The sequence below is a fragment of the Sorghum bicolor genome, chromosome 2 (assembly GCF_000003195.3).
Source record: "Sorghum bicolor cultivar BTx623 chromosome 2, Sorghum_bicolor_NCBIv3, whole genome shotgun sequence".
Lineage (NCBI taxonomy): Eukaryota > Viridiplantae > Streptophyta > Magnoliopsida > Poales > Poaceae > Sorghum > Sorghum bicolor.
Window position 1 is genome coordinate 2,740,100 of NC_012871.2, and position 25,112 is coordinate 2,765,211.

The following is a 25,112-nucleotide window of genomic DNA, read 5'->3' on the forward strand; positions in this document are numbered from 1 at the left end:
TGATGTAGCAAGATAGTTATTGAAAAGAGAGAGCAAAAATTATAGAAACCGAATCTAAGTTAGAAACCATGCCTATATTAGAACTAAGACATGAAAGGATGTGATTAGTAGCGAATGGAGAGATAAAATATCTATAAATATGAATAGGTATAGAAACTATAGCATTGGACTGCCATCTGCCATACCACTACGAGACAGAACTCAAGCATGCCCTTCGTGAGTGCATCCATTACCACATGGTTAGGAAGTCAAAGCCACGCTCATTACGAGAGTAACAAAATACTCTGGGTACCCTGTACCTATCAATATAAAATTTAGATATTAAATAATTGAACTATACGAGATCATTAGCTGAGGAGGGTAAGTAGACGTTTTTGTTTTCCTATTTCTCTGGACACGATGCCAAAACAGACAATCGCTGCTGGAGCATCATTACAAGTGCTAGAATCGCCAATGAATGTTTGTCATCGCTAGCTGGGTGTGGCATTGATCCGATATATATATAGTGATATCACGAGTGTCACTGTCAGATTAAAACCTAAACTGGCAATGATATCATAGTTATGCTTTTAAACCTATAGCGACACTTTGATATCACTACTGGCTCATATGTGGCAATCCGGGAAATCACTCGGTTTCTTTTTAGGTGAACAGAATGAGGGATTGCCCTCTACTGAAATTTTATTAAATAAAAGATGATCAAAACATAATGTTCAAAAACCAAAAAAAAGTCACAAAGAAAATAAAAAGAATTACACATAAAATTTGTAGCCGATCAATATGAGGATGAATCTTTCTTCTTGAAAACCGTCTTGCACTGCTGCACGGTAGGCGGAAATGCATGCTAGCTCCTGATCGATGGCATCACTACTAGTTGAAGCTTTGATACGACACATAATAGCCTATAATAATATATTATCTAATGTGTCATGCATGTGCCCATATACATAATAATCCATCTGACATGCCACGAGATAGGCTTTATTATTGTATATTTCAGAACAACGGGCAAGAGAGGCGTGGCGACGGCACCGCCAACAGGCGTTGGGCCCTGGGCGCCGTCAGGCCAAAAACGTCACCGACGTCGAGGTCACTGGGTGCCACCCCATCCGGCAGCGACCACCGGAAGCAGTGCAGCAGGTTGGCCAGGCCAAGCTCCACCGCGTACGTCCCCAGCTGCATCCCGGGGCACGACCGCCGCCCGTGCCCGAACGGCAAGTACCAGAAGTCGCCGCCGACGCCGGCGCCGGCGCCGGCGAACCTCGAGGGGCGGAACGCGTCGGCGTCCTCCCAGTGCCTCTCGTCGCGGCCCATGGCCCAGATGTTGATCCAGACGCGGGAGTTGCGCGGGACGGCGTGCCCGCCCACGGCGCAGTCCTGGAGGCTCTCGCGGTGGAGCAGCGGCAGCGGCGGGTGCAGCCGGAGCACCTCCTTGCAGATGCACCGGAGGTAGGGCAGCTTCTCCACGTCGCTCTCGTCCACCTTCCGGTCGAGACCCACCACGCCGGCGAGCTCGTCCTGCGCGCGCTCCAGCTCGCCGGGGCTCCGCAGGAGCTCCACCATGCTCCACTCCAGCGTCGCCGCCACGGTCTCTGTGCCGCCGAACATGATGTCCTGCATGCCATTGCCATTGCCATGTCTATATATGTTTCGTCGTCGAACGACGACGACTGAAAAATTAATGAATAATAATACGATCGAACTCTACCACTCACTCACCATGATTAATCCTTTGATGTTTTCTCTGGTGAGCCGGAGATCCTTGAGCTCGACGCCGTCCGCCCTCGTGTCTCTCCCCGGCGTCTCGGCGAGGTAGGCGATCATGTCGTCGACCATGTCAGCGGCGGCCACGTCGCCGTTCTTCCACCTGGCGACGTGCTCGTCGATGATGCGGTCGATGAACACGTCCAGGGCATGCCTCGCCGCTCTCGTCCTCCTGTTGATGCCGTTGAGGTCGAGGAAGCCGACGAACGGCACGAAGTCGGCGACGTTGAAGGCCAGGAACGTCTGGGAGAGCTCCCGGATGATGGCGACGAACTCCGCCTCGTCCTCCTGGCTCCGCGCCCCGAACGCGGCCCGGAGAGTGATGTTGGTGGCGAACTTGAAGGCGAGCTCGCCGACGTTGGCGACGACGACGGCGCCCGCCTCCGCCAGGGACCTGACGAGGCCGTCCACCTCGGCGCGCACGGTGCGCCATGACTGGTCGCGCCCGCGGCTGAAGAGCTTGACGACACAGAGCTTGCGCATCTGGCGCCAGAACGGCCCGTACCGCGCGAACGCCATGTCGGCGAGGTCGTACGAGACGTACGCCATGGCGGCCGTCACGGGGCGGTGCGAGAACACGCCGGCCTGCTCCTGAAGGATCTCCCTGGCCGTCTCCGGGGAGGACACCACGAACACGTTGGCGAAGCCGATGGGGAGGTGGAAGAAGCCGCCGTGAACCTTGGCGAGCTTGGCCAGGCCGCGGTGGGTGAACTGGTCCATGGACAACAGGTTGCCGATGACGGGCAACCCCGGAGGCCCCGGCGGAAATCCACCACGACCTCGCCACCGGAGACGCCGACGACCAGAATACCGAAGAAAGAACGACATCACGGCGACGAATGCAGCAGCGATGCCAGTGATGAGGAGGTGATAATGACCCTCATGAGAATGAGAGCACGCCATGGAGAAGACGAGAGAGTGGTGAGACGTTGCACTTTATTTGTTCTTGCATATATTGGTTTTGAACTTTTGATGCAAGAAATGAGGTAGTATTTGGAATGTTTTCCAGTACACACATGCATGGAGGGTGCATGCACATCACGCGAGAACACGTAGATTATTCCTCCCACCAACCCCCCATTATTTGCATGGACGTGCAAGGCCTTGTTTGGATATAGTCGGATTCGCATCAATCCATATGTGTTGAGATAGATTGGAGTGGAACTTGAACTAAATTCCATCCCAATTCACTCCAACACATGTGGATTGAGGTTAATCCGACAACATTCAAATAAGGCCTAATGTGTATAGCTTTTTGGTAATATAAAAACGGATCTACCATCAATTTTACTAGCAAGTGCATGATGTGCTTGAGAACACATTTGTCCACCAGTTTAATTACACAGACAGTACACATACATGCTCCATCAGATGTCGTATGTCGACATGACCACATGTGCAAAATAATAAAATGCATGGTGGCAAACAATGTAAAGAACAAAACAGCAGATCACACTGGATTTTCTCAACCGCCCGTGTCTCATCTACCACGAGATTGAGACTGAACTGGGGCTCTGATTTTTCGTATCCCACCCAAACATTAAATTTTTTTCAAGATTTCTCGTCACAATGAATCTTGCGGTAGCATTAAATATAGATAAAAATAAAAACTAATATCATAGTATATCTGTAAATCGCGAGATAAATCTTTTAAACTTAGTTAGTCCAAAAAATATTCAGAACTAAACAAGGCACTTTTCTCATCCCCCATCTCTCTTCTCAACAAATCCAGTGAAGGAGGCCGATTGCGTATAATGAAGGATGAGCTACGTACTCTGGTTACATACAATGGCGACGTGGCAGCATGGACGACGTGGGTATGGGCTGCTGCAACTATAGGCACTAACACGATGGGCCGGTCCGAGTACGACACTAAAAAGCACGGTCCAGGTCCGGCACGGTCCGGTGGTAGTGTCGTGTTTGGGCCGCAACTTCGGCCCGCAGTGCCGGCACGGGCACGACACGATTAATAGGCTGGCACGACACTGGCACGATTATTTCCATCATCTGATGCTTTGAGGATAGACCATGACCATTGAATGTATTCTGAGTCATGTATATAAGCATCACACAACCCTTTCAAACACTAACTCCCTAGTCGGCGGCGCAGACGCATCCTTGTTGCGGCCATTCTTTCTCTCGTCTGACTATACGACAGCGGTAACGCTCGTCTTCTCCTTGAGCCAGGGCGCAATGAGCTTCTCGACTTCTCCCGAAGCCATGGGCCAGCACGGTCACGATGGGCCACCGTGCCTATCGGCACGACACGACACGGTTAAGGAGCCATAGTGCCGTGCTTGGGCCGAGAGTTTGGTACGATAGCCCGAGACGGCACGACACGATAGACATAGTGCCGCATAGTGCCGGGCCGCCCGTTTGGCCAACTATAGCTGCAACCTCTGTTATTTCCCGTTAACAGTGACAACTTCCTAGAGGAGGGTAGTCGTCGGCTTCTAGAAACCTGTTTTGCCCGCCTCTAGAAAATGTTAATGCAGTAGTGTGTCCTTTTGGCACACCAGTCATTGAATAATTACTAACTTGTTGGGGTTGATTATAGATTTAATCGGTTCAATTTGGTGTTTTTCCCCCTTTAACTTCCTGCCCAAAATACAATTACTTTCGAATTTATTCTAAGTCAAACTATTTTAAATTTAACTAGACTTACATAAAAAAAATTAATTATTAACTTCACAACACCAAATAAGTAAAATATGAAAAATTATTTCATAATTAGTGAAATGATACAAATCCGTGTCCTGATTAAGTATTGATATTTTTTTCCAACATTGTGAACTTTGTTTGATCCATATATTGTTATTTTTGCAGGGATTGTTTTGTTTTTGGTAAGCCTTTGTTGTAACTCTTGTTTTCTCTTCATGAAAAAACATGCTAAGACACGGTCATGAAAATAAACAACAATTTATAAAGGATATCACTTTTTCATTCCTTTTGTTTTCAATTAATTTGTAGTTCTCCCACTAGTGTTCTGTTTCAAATAGTACCTTGGTAAGCAGCTATATGAAAAAAGGAAATCCCTGAATCCCTGACCTCTCAGGGCATCAACCCCTATTCATTCACTGTTTGTCACTGTTTATTTTCACTTTTTTTTTTATTTTTTCTCTCCCCCTAAAGAAATGGTGCAGGCTAGCGCGTTCATCATGCTAGTAATAATAATTCATGTAAGTGATGTCACTAGACAAGCTTGAAGGTTTTTTATTTAATATAAAAATGAAACACACAAGCTATATCTACAAAAATTTTCAGGATTTTAGTGTAGGATTTCAATATTTCGGATTTCATAATTCATAGGTACACTCTCCATCTCAAATTATAAGGCATTCCGAGTTAAAGCATTTTAAGTTTGATTAAATTTATATGATAAAATAATAATATTTATGATATTAACTAAGTACCATTAGGTTTTTTATTAATTATATTTTTATACTATATTTATTTGATGTTATAAGTTTTTATGTTTTCTCTATAATTTTGATTAAATTAACTTTTTAAGATTTTTATAATGTTTTATAACTTGAGGATGGAGAGAGTATAACCTTAAGAGACTTCACACATGGGAGGATTTCGGTATTTCCTTATTGCGATTGCTCGCCCATAAATAAGCGTCGCCGCGGTGGTCACTGGTCCGTTCCTACTCTGCCGCCGGCCGCCGCTCATTTTCGTGACCTGCGCCCCGCACGCCGCCACGCCACCGTTAAACGTTAAACCCCGGCAAAGGCAAAACCCCTCAAGCCACCATGGCCGACGACAGCTTCTCCGCGGCGCGGCTGTTCTCGCAGGGCGTCTCCTACACCTACGACGACGTGATCGTCCTCCCGGGCTACATCGACTTCCCCGCCGACGCCGTCGACCTCTCCACCCGCCTCTCCCGCCGCGTGCCGCTGTCGCTCCCCTGCGTCGCCTCCCCGATGGACACCGTCTCCGAGTCCGCCATGGCCGCCGCCATGGCCTCCCTCGGCGCCGCCGCCGTCGTCCACAGCAACGCCGACGCCGAGACCCAGGCCTCCATCCTCCGCGCCGCCAAGTCGCGCCGCGTCCCCTGGGTCTCCTCCACCCAGTTCTTCGCCCCGTCCGCCGCCCCCTCCGCCGCCGACTTCGCCGGCTGCGCGTACGCCGTCGTCACCGAGCGCGGGGACGCGCTCTCCAGGCTCGTCGGCATCGCCGCCGCCGCCGACCACAGGCCCGGCGTCCCCGTGTCGGAGTACATGACCCCCGCGCCCCGCACGGCGTCTGCCGCCTTCGATTTCGAGCAAGCCGCCGCCTTTCTCGCCGACGAGGGCCTGGACTTCGCGCCCCTCGTCTCCGACGACGGCGCCGGCGAGGTCGTCGTCGACCTCGTCACCGCCCAGGACGTCGAGCGCATCCGTAGCTACCCGAAGCTGGGCACGCCGTCGCTCGGGGCGGACGGGAGGTTCGTCGTCGCGGCGGCGATTGGGACGCGGGAGGAGGACAAGCGCAGGCTCGAGATGCTGGTGAAGGAAGGGGCGAACGCCATTGTGATCGACAGCTCCCAGGGGAACTCTGTTTACCAGCTCGACATGATCAAGTATGCCAAGAGGATGTACCCTGAGGTGGATTTGATCGGTGGAAATGTGGTCACCGTTGCGCAGGCACAGAATTTGATCGCCGCCGGGGTGGATGGATTGCGGGTTGGGATGGGCTCTGGATCGATTTGCACCACGCAGGAGGTTTGTGCTGTAGGCAGAGGACAGGTATACATTGATGATTTCTCTTTCTCAGTATGATATTTGATTTTACTGCTATTGATTAAGGTGAGTTTGTCTGCTGTTTTCATTGAGTTGATCGAGCACAGCAAAGGCTTGAGTAATGTAATTCGTTTGAGCTGAAATTAGGAAGGTAATTTGACTTGAGTAATTAATTTTGGTTGAATAATTAGGAGGGTTTCGTTCAAAAAGTTTAATTAGGAGGGCAGGGTATCTGAAATTTTGGTGATATCTTTGTGATTGGCATGATGAAGTTATGACTGATGTTTGGTGGCTGCATTTTACAAAAATGAGATGTGCACAAGTAGTCATGGTGCTCTAACAATGGTATATACCCAAGCCGTGATAAAGTTGTGATTGGCATGATAAAGTTGTCATGGAATGGAGGAAGTAACTTCTTGGAGACCACCTTGCTATCTAGTTGCATAATTTATGTACCTGTATCAGCAAAAGCTAAATTCAGGATATTGGTTACAACAATGCTTTGTGACATGCTTTCTTATATTTTCTGAAAAGGAGCAACATGCATGCTTCGTCAACAATCGCACACTCTTAATAATATCATAACACAAGTGCTTTCGGCAAAGTATCATGGTGCTCTAATAATGGATGCAGATATAACCTACAGGGTCCCTTGAACATTTGGTGTATTTCAAAAATGTTACAGATCTATAGTGATGGGACATTATATTATTTGTCCTCATATCATATATATACTTTTCTGCCTTTATTTCCAAGAGTTGAAGCTTTGAGTTCCACTATATATGCTGATGCTGTTTCCTTTACTCTGTTCTTTGTTATATGTAGGCTACTGCAGTTTACAAGGTAGGGCAATATGCCAAGGATCATGGTGTGCCTGTTATTGCTGATGGTGGAATCTCAAACTCTGGGCATATTGTAAAGGCTCTGACTCTAGGGGCATCTACTGTTATGATGGGTAGTTTCCTGGCTGGCAGTCTTGAAGCTCCCGGTGTTTATGAGTACAAGGTGTGGGATTATGACCTTTTTCTATTATTTCTATTATATTTATTTCCTGAAGCTCACTAAGCACACATTATTTGACTTGACAATATAAAATGATGACGCATCATGCATGTCTAATTGTATATACAAACATAACCATTATCACTTTAATTTTTAGGTCTATTGCTCATCTCATCCCACTCATGGCTAGTGCGTTAAAAGAGATCCCTCGGTACATTATTGGTAACTGTTTCATCAAACTAAGGAGTAAGGACAGGTCATAAAGCTAAATGGAAAAGCCTTCTAAAAGCTTGTTGAAAATATAAATGTTTGCACTTGCTTCTTTCACGACTGTCTGCTTTGTATGTTAACTTTAGCAATTATAAAGATCATAGTGCAACATGTTATGTGGAACTGCAGTGGATAAGCTACTGAAAAATGCTGTGGTGACTGGTGAGACAATAACCAATAACCAGTCTAGGTTTGGGACTTCGAATAGCCAGAGGAGAGTGCGCTGTGTTTTTTTATTAAGAAGGAGAATTGAGTCTGTTTATAACAGAACACATGCCTTGCGTTCAAAAAAAAAATTAACAGAACACATGCCAGAACTTGGACATACTTGTTGTAGCCGCAGCCACAACCGATAAAGGAGTACAGCGTGATCTTACATATCAATAAACAACAAAATGACAGCTGGAATGAGCTAGTCGACTGCTCACGAAGGAGACAACCTAGTTTATCCTCTCCTGCTGTGATCCATAAGACCATAACTTGGTTCTGCTTTAGTTTGCTGCACCAACGTGCCTGGCTGTGTTTTTGCTCCCCGAGAGACGTGGGCGTTGTTCCTCTCCTTCTGGATTTGCTAGGTTGTAAGCGCGAACAGAGTATCAACACCCTTGTTTGATGGAGGGAGGATCTCGGGCTCTGTTTGGTAGAGTTCCACTCCTTAGTTCTTAGCTCTAGCTCCTTGATTCTTTGATGGGGTGATTCAAGTTGATTTTGGTGAGTGAGCAGAGTGGGTTGCAGGTGAGAATTGATTCAGGAGTGATTCTAGTGAGGTCGGGGTTGAATATGGAGTAGTGATGAGTAGTTTTTTAGCTCTCAGCTTCCAGTATAAACGTAGAAATGATCTTTGTCTGGGAATATTTCTCACGGAGAAGCTGTACCAAGAAGCGCTGCCAAATGGCCCCCTCAGTCTTCACCCAACCGAGAAACTCAAACCCTGGAAGTGTAGACCCAATTTTTGGGTTGGGTTGCCAGCAAAGAGGATTTTTTACACTCAGTCCAAAATTTAAGACTGAATTACCGAGTAGCGCCAAACACTAGGTTAGAGTCACATTTGCAAGTGACGTCCCTGTCATTTTCAGGTTCGGGATGCCAAAAGCCTCCCATGTTTGTCGGACAGGTAGCAGTAGGCCAAGCCACTGCACACTTGCCATAATGGACCACTATCCAAAGTAATTTTCAACATAAAACATCAATCTCCTTCGCCACGCCCTGGGTTTGGGTGTCATGTTTTTTGTAGACTAACTTGAATAAGTGCAAACATGGTTTTCTTAGTATCATACTTTATTATATATTGGGTTAGGTATGTTTGTGATGCAATTGCAAGAATTTATCAGGTGTCCCTAAATAATAGTCACAAATTAAACCTCTGCATCTCCTCTTGGAATTGTGTTAGGTATCTTAGGACTTCAAAAAATTGAAGTGTCAAGTGAATGCAATCGTACTTTGTCTCTGTATCCTTTGCTGCCATATATTTAGCTCTCTATGTACTCATTTTGCTTCTAACTATTTCTTTGATCTAAGGATGGCCATCGTGTCAAAAAATATAGAGGCATGGGTTCTCTTGAAGCCATGACAAAGGGAAGTGATGTGAGATACCTTGGAGACACGCTTAAGCTTAAGGTTGCTCAAGGAGTTGTTGGAGCAGTTGCTGACAAGGGCTCTGTATTGAGGTTCATTCCTTATACGATGCAAGCTGTCAAGCAAGGATTCCAGGACCTGGGTGCAGCCTCCTTGCAGTCAGCCCATGACCTTTTACGATCAGAATCTCTTCGACTAGAGGTATGTACGACATTAGTCATCAGATGCAATTGCAAGTGAAAAACAAAATTTCATCTATCGTGCATTCGTACATTGCTCTTAAAGTTTAAGGATTTTATTCTGAATTTGTGAACTGATTGTATGAGAAGGTCAAAATCTTTTGTTGATATAACTAGCATTTGTAGGCAAAAGAATACACATCATTGAAATAAAAAAGCAAACATAGTGCCATTTGTATTTCGTTGTGTTTGTGGTCTAAATAGTAACTCGGAGCTTTGCTTCAATTTAACAGCATTTAGTAACACTGCACTTCTTCCTGTATATATGCCAATCATGTACAAATTCTGATAAATCATATTGTAAGACCATCTAAGGTATTTTTATCCATGTAACAGTGTAGAACTTCTTGTACTAGAGTGATTCATGGGCATCTGTGTTAACTTTCTAAATAGATCCTTCTAGTTTAACGAATGATTTAGTTGGAGCTTCCCTATCCTCTCAGCCTAGCTAGCTCTAAAAGTTAAAAAAGGAAAAACCATTGGCAACACTTTTTTATGCCTCGGTTTCTCAGTAAAATCCATGATGCTATTTTCTTGCCCACATAGTTCAGACTGATATGCTGGCGCACATCCAAGATCTGTGAACATCTCTCTCTCTCTCTCTCTCTCTCAGTTGAGATAGATTATTCCAAGCACATTGCTCAATATGCTGACCTCTTCTTGCTTATCGATAAACTGCCATGCATTCAGGTAAGAACCGGTGCTGCCCAAGTCGAAGGAGGGATCCATGGTCTTGTTTCATATGAGAAGAAGGCATTCTGAGGCAGATTGAGTGATGTACATTGATCATGGACCAGGGCAGATGGCTGAAACAGACAAACTTTCCAATACCTTGTATTATGGTCTTCTGAAGCCGGCCGTAGCTCGTCTGAATCACTGTATGTACAATTTCTGGTGATTCTGCTTTGCCTGCATGCAAGGCGCCAAGCAGTCCACCATTGTAACTTGCATTGTGTGGTTTACTTTCACAGACTAAGTTCAGCATTCCAAACTAATTAACAATTGATGTGTCGGCCGGCGTGTGAAATTAAATCGAGATGAATCTATTGATGGATGCTCTGCCTCTCCATGTTTTGTGCTACGGCATATAAACTCATGGCCTTGTTGTAGCTGTGAATTATTATGCTCTCGTGTCTCTGTCACTCGTCATTAGCATTCTGCGGATCAGGTTCTTGTGCTTGCGTGTCCAATGCTGTAACAACATGAGAACCTCCCCTGCCACTACTACATAAACGGTTTTTGCTGTCAGTATATTTTTCACATATGGTTCATAAAAACAGACGTGTGAGTCTGTGACTATGAACTGCCAGTGTAGATACAACTACAGTAATTGTAGTGTTAAGTGAACCGCCACAACACAGGTGACTCACTTAACTCTTCCTCCAGTGTAAATTGATTCTACACTCGCTGTTGTTTTAAGTTACTGCTAGTGTAAATCTAATATTTTAACGCTGATGATTTTCTTAAGTGTACCAATAGTGTAAACGATTTACATAGACGGTACTGTTAGGCCCACAACTGATGTAAATAGGTTTACACTGGCTGACTGTGGGTTCTCAAGTTTACACTAGTGGAATGTTACATTTCCAACCTTTCACACTAACAATTTGCAAGACTGCCAGTAGAAACTTTTCCGGTATTAGTGTGCCATGTAGCGGTATTTTGCCTCAATAACGTGTTTGTTACCAAGTAATTTGTATTTTGAACTCTCTTCTGCTTAATGAAATATGCGCCTAAGCGTGCTCTCAAAAAAAAATTCTAATTTAAATACTTTTAGCTTAATTTGATTAAGCTCTCAAAAATTACATCAACATCTACAACATCAAATTATTTCTATTATTGACTCCACATTGAAACATATTTTAATAATAGTGCATTTATTTTGTATGCAAATACAAAGTATTGTTTTTAACAACTTAGCTAATTCTAATAAAAGTAAAACACCTCATTGTTTATCAGTTTGAGTATGTTTATATACTCATATTAAGATACTCTAGATCTTACCACGCGAAAAATTTTCAAAGGAATTCATATTTTTAATATATTACTAAAATGTCACTACTATATTATATACAATAAATATAACCACATACTCTATGTATATATGCATACTTAACATACATATCACCTTAAATGGTCTAGTATGATCATATACTTCGTCTATATACATTTCGTCCGGTCATATACATCTTAAATCTAGAGATATAGACATGAAAGCAATTACATATATAATACTAATTGTATAGTTTATTTGTAATTTGCGAGACGAATCTTTTGAGCCTAGTTAGTATATAATTAGATAATAATTGTCAAATACAAACGAAATACAATAAAGGCAACTCTAACAGATATGCTATCCATGTTATCTACTTTTACATTTTTAAAGCAAAAATTAAAGTCCAACAGGTGTACTATCTGGTTTGCTAAAATAGCAAATTTGCTATCCTAAACTTTCATTTGTCATATATAGCATATCGTCTTCATTAGCTATCTTATACAAATGCTGCAATGGAACTTTATGTTTTAAATGAGTTTTTTATTTTACACAATGGCTAAATCTTATAGCTTAATATCTAGTCTCTTGGAGATGCTTTAATTGAATGTAAAAATTTTCAGCAACCAAGGGCCTGTTTAGATGCAGCCAAACAGCCAAAACTTTTAGAGAAATGAGCACTTTTTATAAGAATGGATCTAAACAGGGGCTTGTAAAACTTGGCTGTAAAGATTTGGAATTTGAGACTTTGGAGCCCAAAACTGTGTAAACTTGCTTAGGGACCTGTGTCATGTGTTTTGTAAACCAAAAAATTTTGAGAAGCATCTAAACACCTATTTGAATGTAAAGTTTACTGTCAAAAGTTTTGGGATGTAAAGATTTAGGACCCCAAATCAGGCCAACGATCGTTAGGCGCACTAGCCCCCAATTCCACTTCTACGGGCTAGAAAAAGACAGAAGGAGTAGGGAGGCGACGTGTCGGGCGCAGGGTGGACGAGGGAAGGACGCTACAGACGGGCCGGGCGCACGCCATTGACTCATCCACCCAACACTGCTGCAGCCGATCGACCAATCGATCGGTCAGACGGTCAGGCGCCATGCATGCAGACTGCTGAGTGCTGCAGAGCAGAGGCAGGCACCAGGCAGTCAGGGGCAGCAGGACACTGTTTTGCAGTGCCGTGACGCATGTAAAGCGTCACATGCTGCTACGGCCGGGCGCCATGAGGGTACGTACGTGTACGGACTAGTATCTTGCATGTTGCCATGTACTTACTCCTATGCTGTACAGCATCATACCAGCAGTGGCACTGCATCGATCGTCACTCAAGCGAGTGTAGCTAGCTAGATCGATCGAGGTTGTTTAGTTTCAAAAGTTTTCAAGACATCATATCGAATTTTAGATGCATATATATATATATATATATATAGATAAAAAAATAACTAATTGCACAATTCATTTATAATTTATGTGACGAATTTTTGAGCCTAGTTAATTTGTGGTTGAACATTAATTGCTAAACACAAACGAAAATACTATAGTAATCGAACCTAAAATTTTCAAAACAAGATCCGAAAGCACCGCAAAAGCTACTTAAGGCAACGTGCGTAGGGTGGAGGGGTGCTCGGATTCCATGACTAAACTTTAGGCCAGTCTCAATGCATAGTTTCATGGCACAGTTACCAAGACTATAAACTAGGTAACCGAGCCACAAGAGTTTCATGGGGATGAAACTCCTCTCTCATCTGATGAAACTCCTTCATTTAATGACCTTACCAAGTCAGCAATTTTGCTTATGTGGCACCCTATTTAATGTGCATTACACTCCCATAAAACATGCATTGAGACTGGCCTTAGTCTCTATTGTAACTAATTCACGAGATAAATCTATTAAATCTAATTAAGCATTAATTAGGACATGTTTAATGTAGCATCACATATAGGCTAATCATGAATTAATTAAGTTTAATACATTCGATAGTCACAATTTATGCAATTAGTCTTATAATTAATTAGCTCATGTTTAGTTCTCTTAATTGGCATTTAAATATCTTTGTGACAGGGAGTAAAATTCAGATCATCACAAACATAGCTAGGGCAGCAGATGGAATGCAGGAGGGCCGGCGAGGCCGATCGATACGGCATGGCAGGAGCAGGGGGGACACAGACACAGTCACACAGCTGGTGACATGGTAAGCAACACCTACTATACGATGATGCGCCCCATGCAGGCATGCGTGCAGCCTCCCAGCCCGGGGAACAGTATAAGTGGATGGCAACACAGCCAGCTAGGGTTCTTCAGAGAAGGAACATTGGCAGGTGCCTACGAGTTCGAGGTGGGATTATATCTTGTTTACTTCACAAAAATTTTACAATTTTTTTCAAAATTCCTGTCACATCGAATCTTACGGCACATACATGGAGCATTAAATATAGATAAAAAAATAACCAATTACACAGTTTGTCTATAATTTGCGAGATAAATCTTTTGATCATAGTTAGTCCATAATTGGACAATATATATCAAATACAAACGAAAACACTATAGTATCCATTTTGCAAAAAAACAACAACAACTAGACAAGGCCTTAATTAATTAGGGCTGGTTGGTTTTTGGAGCTCATCTTTGGAAATCAATTAGTTCCTCCAACCCTAACATTGATCGGATCCAACACATTTCATTGGAACTTTTTTTCTGACATAACTAGAGGGGCCGCAGCCCCTACAAGTATTTAATTAAAAGAAAGAGTTTAGGCAATACAAACAAAACAAAAGAAGACCAAAAAATTAAGACACAAAAAAGAGAGAAAGAAAATAGAGCTAAACAACAAGATTACAATAGATTTTGGATCTATAAATCAAAGATTAACGAGTCCTTTGCTTTGACCCCAGAGTCAGAAGGTTGATTTCCTTCAAGAAAGTTTCCTTTGCCCGTTGCACTCGAGGTTCGACATTACTGAAGATGACGAGCCCGTTCGCTTGTCTTATGAACCGTACTTTTTTCTGCCAGCCAACGATGTTTTTCTCTCACAATAAATCAGCCAACTGTAATTTTAGCTATAACTTTTCAGACGAGCCATGACTTTTCATTGGAACTTGAGATCAGTGATGAGATGAGTGAATTAACTGGTATTTTGCGCGTGTGTTTTAGCACTCCCTAGAACTCATCTAAAGACCACCGTAAATGGTCACACAACCTCCGTGCAAAAGACTGCCTCAGCGAATCATTTTTAGATACGGGCATATCCTAAGGTGACCTGGCAAGTATATATACTAAAGCGTCAGCCTCGGTTTATTAAATGATTAAAAGAGGTGTCTGTCAAAGTCGCTATTAGACACTCTAAGAGCAACTCCAGCAGTAGCCCCCAAAACTAGGCCCCTACTTTTAATTTGGGTGCTCCTCCTACTTCTTGGGGCTTAACTTTTTTGCTTCAACTCCAATAGTAGCACCCAAATTTGGGCCCCCAAACCTATTCTAGAGAGAATGACAGAAGGGACCCACTCGTCAGTGTCTTTTTATTCTTCCTCTTTCTTCTTCCTTTGGACATGGACACAATTAGAGCATTGAGCCGGTTACCGTAGGGTGTCATACACATGCAAGGGTAGAGAGAGAGCATGCGCTGGGGCTAGGACACGCGATGGAGGATGGGGGCTGCCCTGTTGGGCCAACAGGAATGGGGTCTGGGGGAGAAATATGGATGCCCAGCCAAATATGGGGTCTGGAGTAGAGGCCCTGCTGGAGTAATGTTTTTAGACTGAGCACCCATATTTAGCTATTGGGGCTTGAGTAGGGGCCCTGCTGGAGTTGCTCTAAGAGTGTGTCTCTAGGAATCGATCAACAAAGATAAGGTGGACATCTTAAGATACCCATCTCTGAAATAAATAGTTGCATCAAAAAATAATTCATAAAGTTCTCATATGAAGTCGGATGATGAAGAAAAACTTTGTATATCGAACTTGTATCTTAAGAGACAAGCATATGTTTCAACCTCCTCTTAAGAGACCCACATTAGGATCGCGTCTCGCATGAGGACCTCGCGGAGCCTAGTGCAGCACTAGGTGTGCGCGTGAGCCCATCAGCTAGGGATGCTACCACCGAGCGAAGCGAAGCCACCCTCTTAGCCTCATGCTTTTGCGGAGGGAGGCTTCATGCCAATGTGGAGGGTGGCTCTCCTCCTCGACAGCCATGAAGGAGGAGGAACCCTAGGCATTAGTCGCTAGACACGAGCGCGGTGGTGGTGGTGGGCGCGCATACATATATGGTTGCCAGAGATAGACACGATGAGCAAACGAAGATTGAAGAAAGGGGCAGAAAAAAATATTTTCCTTGCCTCCTCTCACTTGAAATATAAAAAATGATTAAAATAATCTATGCGGTGTGTTATAACGAAGAACTCTAATTTCGTAATGGTACCGGACAAATTTCTAAGTTGGCAGTGTCCAACAACATATTAAACGTTTGAGTGGTGTCCCTAATAAGTAAATTTTGCCTTAGATATACAGGGTGCCTCACGCTCCAGAAGAGATGTTTTTGAGCTTCTTTCTTATCTCTACATATAGCTAAAAATTTGTTGTGCTTCTGATTTGAAAACTAAATCTCAATTTCAAAGCGGAATCTCTATATATGTTATAAAAATAGATTTATAGTTACGAGCTTCTACTGCATATGGTTTAAATGGAGGCAGGTTCACACTTCTTCGCAACAGTTTTTGAGCTCCTTAATCTCGACTTCTCGATGTGAGCAGTAAGCACTGAGTTGAAAGATTTAGCTAGTAGCTTTGAGTTCAAATATATGTAGCCCTTGCCCTTGAATTTTAAGTAGTTGTGTTGCCTACTGCATTTTCATAAAAAAAAGGTAAACAGAACTAGGAATGAAACAGTGTAAGGCCAGTCTCAATGCATAGTTTCATAGTACAGTTACCAAGACTATAAACTAGGTAACCGAGCCACATGAGTTTCATGGGGATGAAACTCCTCTTTCATCTGATGAAACTCCTTTATTAATAACACTGTCAAGTCAGCAGTTTTGCTTATATGGCACCCTATTTAATATGCATGATACTCCCATGAAACATGCACTGAGACTGCCTAAATGCAAGTGCAAAAACACTCTGAAATATGAATTAAAGAACACCATTTTTTGTGCTAGGAGGTAGGGATGAAAACGGATCGGATACGGACGGATATCACCGATATCATATTTGTTTTCATATTTCTGGTCGAATTCGGATTCGAATACGGATAATGTCAATCATGTCGGATAAGATATGATTGGATGTCGACATCATAAATATACGATTTAAGTATTCGGATACGGATACGGTATCGGATGTTAAACATTCGGACTCGGATACGGACAGATTTGAACATCTCTAAACGAATTAGGTCTCGAATACGGTCGGAAAATATCCGTACCGTTTTCATCCCTACTAGGCGGTACCAAAATCACCTCAAAGATATAAATAGATAATAAGTTTTTGAACGCAATAAATAGATAATAAGTAGCTTGCCGAAGGTGTTGAACAGCGACGGCAGGTAGAAGCCAGGCGCACCATTGGCGGTAACTCCTCCGAGGACGGTGCCGTAGTCACAGAACTCGAAGGGCACACCGGCGAGGCAGTACGGCGGTGGTGGCGGTGGAGGCGGAGGCGGAGGCGGTGCGGGCGGCGGAGCAGCGGCATGCATTAACGACGTCGCGCCGTTCACGTGCGGGCGGGCGCACCCGGCTGCTGCTGCGGCGGCGCCGTCCTGCTGCTTGCTCCGCTTCTTCTTCTTCCTGCTGTAGGAGATGCCGCGCGCCCTGGACTGCGCGTCGCGGACGTCGCGCAGGTACAGCCTGACGGCGCGCGCGGCGAAGGGGTTGGCGGCGTCGCCGTCGACGACGGCGGGCTGCTGCGACTGCGACTGCGACTGCGACGACGTCCAGATCGTCCCACTCCCACGCGCGCCGTGACGCTCCTCGAAGGCGGCGCGGAGGCGGCCGACGAGCGCGTCGAGGCTGCCCCACGCCTGGCGCAGCGGGCACTGGCACGGCGCCGCGGCCACCAGCGCCGGGCCGCCGCCGCCGCCTCCGTACGCCGCGCAGAGCGGCGCGTGGACGCGCGTCTTGCCGAAGCGGTCGAGGTAGCGCAGGAACTCGAGCACGTGCGCGCCGCTGCAGCGGCACAGCTCCAGCGGCGGGCGGTGCGCGGCCAGGTACCGCGTGAATGTGTGCCAGTCCCGCCGCTTCTGCGACTCGTACCGGCTCGCCCGCCGCGGCGGCGACCACGAGCGCGCGCCAGCGCCACCGCTCGTCGACATGTATTGTATGTGTCAGGGGAAGAAGGGAAGAGCTAGCTGCAGATCGAGCGAGAGATCTCGATCGTGCGAGGGTTTGACGACGAGCGAGCGCGAGCTTCCCGGCCGGAGACGGTGCGGCCGGCCGGGCGCTCAATATATAGCGGCCGTCGTCAGGCCAGCTAGTAGCTAGCAGGCAATGGCGTGTGGAGGGGCGAAGATGCCGCGCGCGGCAGACACGCACAGGTGCAGCGATGGCTGGCATGGCATGGCATGCACGCAGGTGGGCGACGGGGAGGTACGAGTAGTAGGCAGTAGGGGTAGCTGCTAGGTGGGTGACGCGTCGACAGGGCGAGGGCGGGCGCGAGGCGGCGAGGCAGGCTGTAGGGGCTCGGCCGCGCGAGGCAGCCCGTCATGTCAAGTCCATGGATCGATCCATCACTGGACGCTGTACCTGTACAGTAGTAGCTGCCACTGCCACTGCCACTGCCATGCCATCGTCCTGCCTGCCAACGCGTGCAGCGGTGACGATGGATCTCTTCTTTTGACTGGCCGATTGGGGCCTTGTTCAGTTCGCAAAAACTTGTGAAAAACGGCACTGTAGCACTTTCGTTTTTATTTGACAAACATTGTTCAATTATAGAGTAACTAGACTCAAAAGATTCATCTCGCGGTTTACAGATGAACTGTGCAAATAATTTTTGTTTTCATGTATATTTAATGCTCCATGCATGTGCCGCAAGATTCGATGTGACGGGGAATCTTGAAAATTTTTGCGAACTAAACAAGGCCTGGGTGTGGGGGACGACGGACGACGACATGACATGATCCGGCCGGCGCGCGCGGCGGCTCGCTCCGTCCGCTCGTCCCGGCCGGACGACGTCGAGCGGTCCATGCATGGCCGGCGGCATGGCCCGCTGCGATCGATCAGACGGCAGGTTTGCCAGTCGTGTGATGACGACCTGTCCCTCCCCCGGGCGACTTGGCATGCGTCTTGTCAATGTGCATGTCTGCATGCATGATGCAGTGACCGGCATCGCATAGAAAATCTTTCCGCAAATGGTGCCGGTACATATATGGCCCTGTTTAGTTCATCCAGAATCACATCGAATCTTGTGGCATATGCATGAAACATTAAATATAAACGAAAACAAAAACTAATTACACAATTTAGCTGTAAATCACGAGACGAGACGAATCTTTTGATCCTAGTTAGTCCATGATTGGACAATATTTGTCACAAACAAACAAAAGTGCTACGTATCGAAAACTTTTCACTTTTCGGAACTAAACAAGGCCATACTCCATTTCCTTATTTTTTTTCACTTGGTAGTAATTTTTAAATACTTTTATTTTTTATAAGTATAAATTTTCTCTCTCCGTCCGCCTCTACTATATCCATGTCTGCACGATCTTTTATATTGACTATTATCGTTTTCCACTTCTCTTCATTTTTCCCACTTCTATCTCGTGGCAGCATTGAGATAAAGGGCTTTGTTTGTATCTACCAACTAAGATTTTAGCTCGCTGAATTAGCTCTTAGGGATCCGAATGGTCTAAGGTTTAGCTATTTTAATCCAGCTAGTAAACTCAATATTTAGAGTCTATTAGTTGAAGGATTCAAACATCCTAGCTAAAGTTTAGCTAGGAGGACTTTTAGCTGGCTAAAGTTTAGCTTTCAAATTTTAGCTAGCTAAATTTTACGGTAATGCTCCTTCTAAGTCATCTGTCCGTCCGTTCGAACAGACCCGGAACATGACCGAGTGTGATAAAGCGAAAAGACCCGACGTCCTGCCCAGCTCCTTATCTGTTTGCCTGCTCGCCCACTTTCTTCTCCACTCGCCTGCTCCCCCTCTCTGCTCCTCCGCACTGCTGTTGCTCGCGCTACGCTTGTTGCTGGTCTATGGGACGGAGCATGCTCGCATCCACCTCGCCATCGTCTCGCCTCTTCGCGCTCCCTCCTTGATCTCCATGACACTGGAGAGGAGGGCGACGTCGGCAACTTCCAGTGAGCCGCGCCATCCCTCCCTCCTCTCCTCTGTGACCACCATGCTACCAGAGATGATGGCTATGGCATAGCTTCCAACAAGGTAGGTGGGTCCTATGGATCTGACTCCTCCTCCTCCTCCCCCCTCCTCTGGTTCTGAGCTCTCCTCCTCCTCCTCTGGATCTGAGGGACGCAGTGGTGGTTAATATTTCGGCAAGCTCTGTTGCAGTAGCATTGTTTTGTTGTTGCAAAAAGAATTTTTTTCTTTGTTACATTAGTTTTTCTTTTCTGATGTTGCATTCCTACTCCTCTAGATCTAGATCTGAGGGACGCAGTGATGGCTGCTAGGGTTCCAGCGAGGTAGTAGCGTCGTTTTGTTGTTGCACAAGTATTTTTCTTTGTTGCATTAGTTTTTTTTCCTGATGTTGCATTCCTACTTCTCGTATGGATCTAGATCCGAGGGCGAGGGCGGTTTCTATTGTTGAACTAGCTTTTGGATGTTGTAATGGTTCTCTCTAGATGTCGCCGTGTTGCAATGGTTCTGTCTGGTTGTTGTCGTAGGTTTCAATTGATGTTGCAACAGTACTGTTTTGAGATGTACGCAATATGTGTTTAGTTGCTTCAATCTGCATGTTCCAATAATTGTTGTATGGTGTTGTAGTAGTTGTTCAGTGTTATTTTAATAATATGTTCATCGTGTTTCAACTGCTTAGGATAATGTTTTAGTTGCTTTACTTTATTGTTGCAATAGTATGTATTAAGGTGTTTCAACTTCTTCATCCCAATGTTGCAGCTGTTGTCTCTTTTTGTTTGTTGCAATATATGTGTTCATGGTGTTTCAACTGTTTTAACCTATTGTTGTGACAATTTGTTTGATGATGTTGCAATAACATTATTTATGGTGTTTTAGTGTTGCAGTGACAAGGGGGAGGGATTGTGGGGGCGAGTTGGCGACGGGGGGAGGTGCTAGGGTTCCGACGAGGTTGGGTCAGACAAATCCCGCGTGTGGGAGATGGGGCGAGTTCCTTGCACAGGAGCAGAGGAGGCCATTTCCTTTCTTCTCCGTGTGGGGGTCGGCGGGGTTGCTTTTGTATATCTAGTTTTATGACATCAAATAGATATATTATGAAAATATAACTAATAAAGAACATAATGATACTTAGTTAATATCATAAATGTTATTATCCTACCATATAAATTTGTTCTAACTTGAGATATTTTGACTCTTCGATATTCTTGGAATGACTTATAATTTAGGATAGAGGGAGTATTAGAAAGTTAGAAATGGGTCGAATTTCATAGGTTATGGACGCAGTGTGCTCGTAGACTATATGGTCTGGATTATATTCGTCAAATTCCAATTTTAAGTGCTGCTGCCTGGGCCATTAATTGCATTAAAAGGCCAAGGCCCATATTCTTCCAGCAACAAACATACGGAGGGGAGAAAGGTGATGATCTTCACTTATGAGTCATGGCTCTCCCCTAAAAAAAACTTAAGAGAGTTATGGCCTTAGCTACACGATTACGGTTGTACCGCAGCATCTTTGTCGATCACAGAAGAAAAATAGTCATCCTACTCATCTGTCAGCCATGTGCTTAATACTTGCACTCCACTTTACTCATTTATGTACCTTTATATATTCTATATAATACTAGCGAATACAGTATACCTTTACATTGAAAAAGAATGTATAGCTTGTGTTATTTATTTCAATACATCTTCAAATTGAAATATATACCATGGCTCTATGCTTGTTATTTTAATTAACTCGTATGGATATAAAATCATGAGTTTGGGATTGTGATGTGATAGTAAAGTAATTAAAACTCTTATCTTTAGTTCACCACGTATTATTACTCTTACGAAACTAGATGCACTCTTGCGCTCGAGGGAGTAGAGAGGGATAGAGGACTAAAAGAGAAAGTGACAGACCAAAATTTGAAGGAACAAAATTTTCCCTTTTAGTATAGATATAGATATGTGTAGACATGTAGTGAGAACAAAACATTAAAAAGATAGATTGTGTTTAATTCGGCTCAGCTTCTGAGAAGTGCTTACGTTGCCAAAAAGTAGAACCCTAACCAAATGGCCAACCAGAAACTGCTTTTTAGAAGCAATTGCTTCCGCATAGTATAAGTTTTACAACACCTTAGACCATGGTTTTGGCTTTTAGCTTTCTGTTTTCCCAAATAGGTGAAAATAGAGATACATTTTACAATTATTTCAAGGGAGATAAAGAGAGCAGGTTCCATAGTTGTTTTAACTAAACAACATACATATTTTTTGCAGCACATAACTTACAGAAGCTTTTCCACACCTTTTTATTTCAAAGCTCACAGTCATAGTTTAACCAACAAACCTTTAGTATTGGACTAGCTGCTCCATCCATCTTTGAATAAATCAATTTTATAGTTGTCTTTAGTAAAAGAATTAAATATTTGACCAAATTTATTAAAAATAATCAATATTTATGACATGAAATTAGTATCTTCAGATATACCATGAAAGCATATACACATATTTATAAATTTTTTCTATAAATTCGTTAATCTTAAAAAATAGCTACTTAAGATAGCTATAGAAGATTTAGCTACCGGTATCGAGGAGTAGTTAGCAATAACCAGTATACAGTACCGTGCAAGCTGTGCAAGACATGGAGATGATGATTGGAGAGGAGAGAAGAGTCGGTGGCGCAATTTTTGGTGGCTGATCAACATCGAACTCCATTGTATCCGGACTCCTTAATTTGTCCATTTCAGTTCTGATGGAGAAATTTCTAGACCTGGTGCTGATTGGATCTATACGCCAAAGGTGCAAAAACAAACAAAACTCTCTCAACCCCACGTAGTAGTAGCTGTCACTAAAGTTTAGTGGGCAATACTTGTACTAAAAAACTTTTTTATATGAATCTTGGCGAGGTAGATGGTTGCTTTTTCCCTTTTCACTGAGGTAAAGCGAAACGTGAAAGGGGTGGGCAAAACATGCGCACGATGCGTCCACATGGCCCGTATGATCAGGAGACGACAAGGGTCCCTACCTGCGGTGTGTTCTACGGTGTGTTTGGTTTCGTTTATTACACAAGTCTGGCCAGCAAAACTAAGACAGACTAGCTCTGCCTAGCTTTAACTAATGCAAGTAGCACATATTTGGTTGCCTATATTAGCTAAGCTTGGCTAAGAATCGGTGTGTTTTGTTGTCTGGTTTAGTTTAAATAGACTTATGTCTTCGGCGGGTTGCGTGAAGGGGTGACGGGAGAGGAGGTGAGTGGACGCGGTAGCGGGGGCTGGCTAAGCCTGGCTCTGTGAGAACGCCCGATTCGGGCGTTTCCAGGAAGCCACCGAATTCACATGAAATGGGCTTGTGGAAGCCTGGCTAACAGGCCAAACAGGGAACCAAACAGACCCAAGTTATATTATGGAAGCATGGCTAGAGCCTAGTGCAGGGACCAAACACACTCTATGTTCTTCCGGGCAGCCCCTATGCACGCAGTTAAAGCTAGTGGCCTTAATCAAAGGTTAGCTGTCATGTGGATAAAAAATAGCTTAATATGTCTCCCCTACATCCTAGGTTATATCCATCCATTTGTTGTTGATCTCACCATTTTCTCTCTATATATAGAGATGTAGTTTTATCTGACTAGCTTACGCCTTTGCTCTTCGACAACAGGTCTCAACTTTTCTCCGCACAATTGTACATTTGAGTATAAATGGCTAAATGGGTGGCACGATGTCTTAGCTAGGTCAGGCTAGCTCGATGGCCTGATGAGCCCATCAGAGGCTAAGCCACGCCTCCATTGCATGTGTCATGCACACTGGTCCGACCTCTGCCTCCAACATGCTAGCCTACACCATCGTTGCCCCCTACGCCGGTCAAGGGATTGAGGAATATACCGCCGCGCCTATGCAACCATAAGAGAGATTTAGGAGAGCAAGGAAGAGGAAGAACAGAAGGTGGTTCGCTTGATTACAGCTGGCCGATGAAGAAGCTTGTGAGCGTGGTGATGGGGAAGAAGTTGGCCAGGGAAGGAAGCTTGAGGAGGAGGCGACAATGTGCGAGGAGGGGGCATGACACGACGCGCAATCAGGGGAAGGCGATAGGTGATTAGGATCAAAGGAGGTGAGACAGAAGACAATGGGGAGTTAGGGTTTAGAAGCTAGTCAGTGGTTATATACTGAAAGTAAGTCGACCAGTAATATGAGATTACAAATTTCGTATAGTAACCCAAATTTGTAGATACCCAAATTTGGTATTTGCTAGCTGTGCGTGATTGATTGTATATTAATTACTAGTCATGTGTTTGATTGGTAATTATCACATTGTTTGCTGGTTTTGTCATATCCGAGTACAATGCATGGGGTATCAGTTCGTAATACTGAATTTGTAAGCAGTCTAACTGCCCGATCCATGAAATGGAAAATTCCTGCGGCGTGGCCCAACCATGGATGCCGTTGGTAGCTTATGTTAGGGCTGTCTCCAATAGAAGACCCATTTAGGAACCCAAACCCAAAATAAGTTTTCAACACAATACCTATAGAAGACCCATTTTGGATATCAGGAGAGCCATAACCCAAATTAAATTTGGGTATCTTCTCTTCTCGAGAACCATTTGCAGAGAGTGTTGTCTTTTAGGTCTTGTTGTTGGAGAAGACTAAAAATAGGTATGGAACTTTTTACCTATAGCGCTACCTAAAGGACAAATAAGTCTTATATTTTGGGTGACCATTGTTGGAGACAGTCTATGTCTGCATATGTTAGGATGTTTAGGTACTAGAAACAAATCGGTTTAATACTTATTTTTTTTAGTTTTCTTCAACAACAAAACTCAAAAGACAACACTTTCTGCAAACGAGTTATGCCTCTTCTAACACTCAAAATAGGTCTTCTATATATGAAAGTCTATAAGTGTTGTCTTGGAAACCCATTTTAGATTTAGATTCCAAGGGTCTCTTTTTTTTTTGACAGTTCCAAGGGTCTCTTATTAAGACCATCCTCAATGGGAGTTTCGCGTCACAGTTTTCAACACATCAATATTTTGGAAACGGTGCATAGGAGTTTCATGGGGATGAAACTCTCTCTACTTCTATGAAACTCTTATCATCTCTCTTCATTAATATAGCGCCACATCAGCATATTTAATGTACATGAAATTCTAATGAAACTCCATTAAGACTGGCCTGAGGACACACTAGCAAGAAGTAGCAGCACACGCACCGTGTGACTGTGTGCCATGCGTGGGAAGGCTGGGTAGAGAGAGAGAGAGAGGAGGTAAGACGAGGACACGCG

The 25,112-nt window shown here is 44.5% G+C and overlaps 3 protein-coding genes across 3 annotated transcripts; 1 reads left to right on the plus strand and 2 right to left on the minus strand.

Moving 5' to 3' along the window:
- LOC8086393 (cytochrome P450 84A1) lies at positions 648–2,799 on the minus strand. The gene is made up of 2 exons (XM_002461389.2): positions 1,720–2,799; positions 648–1,614 (listed from the first exon to the last, which is right to left on the minus strand). Exons 1-2 carry the CDS (start codon positions 2,665–2,667, stop codon positions 997–999), a joined length of 1,566 nt encoding a protein of 521 aa, XP_002461434.1. The 5' UTR covers positions 2,668–2,799; the 3' UTR covers positions 648–996.
- LOC8079908 (inosine-5'-monophosphate dehydrogenase) lies at positions 5,348–10,629 on the plus strand. Its single transcript, XM_002459287.2, has 4 exons — positions 5,348–6,494; positions 7,314–7,493; positions 9,279–9,536; positions 10,265–10,629. Exons 1-4 carry the CDS (start codon positions 5,520–5,522, stop codon positions 10,334–10,336), a joined length of 1,485 nt encoding a protein of 494 aa, XP_002459332.1. The 5' UTR covers positions 5,348–5,519; the 3' UTR covers positions 10,337–10,629.
- LOC8086394 (protein G1) lies at positions 12,485–17,865 on the minus strand. Its single transcript, XM_002461390.2, has 2 exons — positions 17,076–17,865; positions 12,485–12,510 (listed from the first exon to the last, which is right to left on the minus strand). The coding sequence occupies exons 1-2, from the start codon at positions 17,863–17,865 to the stop codon at positions 12,485–12,487; spliced, it is 816 nt and encodes a 271-aa protein (XP_002461435.2).

Bases quoted from the DNA above. Each gene is read 5' to 3' on its own strand.
- LOC8086393 (XM_002461389.2), bottom strand. From the start codon at position 2,667: ATGGCGTGCTCTCATTCTCATGAGGGTCATTATCACCTCCTCATCACT. The intron at 1,615-1,719 runs GTGAGTGAGTGG...AATGGCATGCAG, and splicing joins ACATCAAAGGATTAATCATG to GACATCATGTTCGGCGGCAC.
- LOC8079908 (XM_002459287.2), top strand. From the start codon at position 5,520: ATGGCCGACGACAGCTTCTCCGCGGCGCGGCTGTTCTCGCAGGGCGTC. The intron at 6,495-7,313 runs GTATACATTGAT...TGTTATATGTAG, and splicing joins GTGCTGTAGGCAGAGGACAG to GCTACTGCAGTTTACAAGGT. The intron at 7,494-9,278 runs GTGTGGGATTAT...CTTTGATCTAAG, and splicing joins CCGGTGTTTATGAGTACAAG to GATGGCCATCGTGTCAAAAA.
- LOC8086394 (XM_002461390.2), bottom strand. From the start codon at position 17,865: ATGTCGACGAGCGGTGGCGCTGGCGCGCGCTCGTGGTCGCCGCCGCGG. The intron at 12,511-17,075 runs GCAAGCTACTTA...GTCTTTTTCTAG, and splicing joins GTCGCTGTTCAACACCTTCG to CCCGTAGAAGTGGAATTGGG.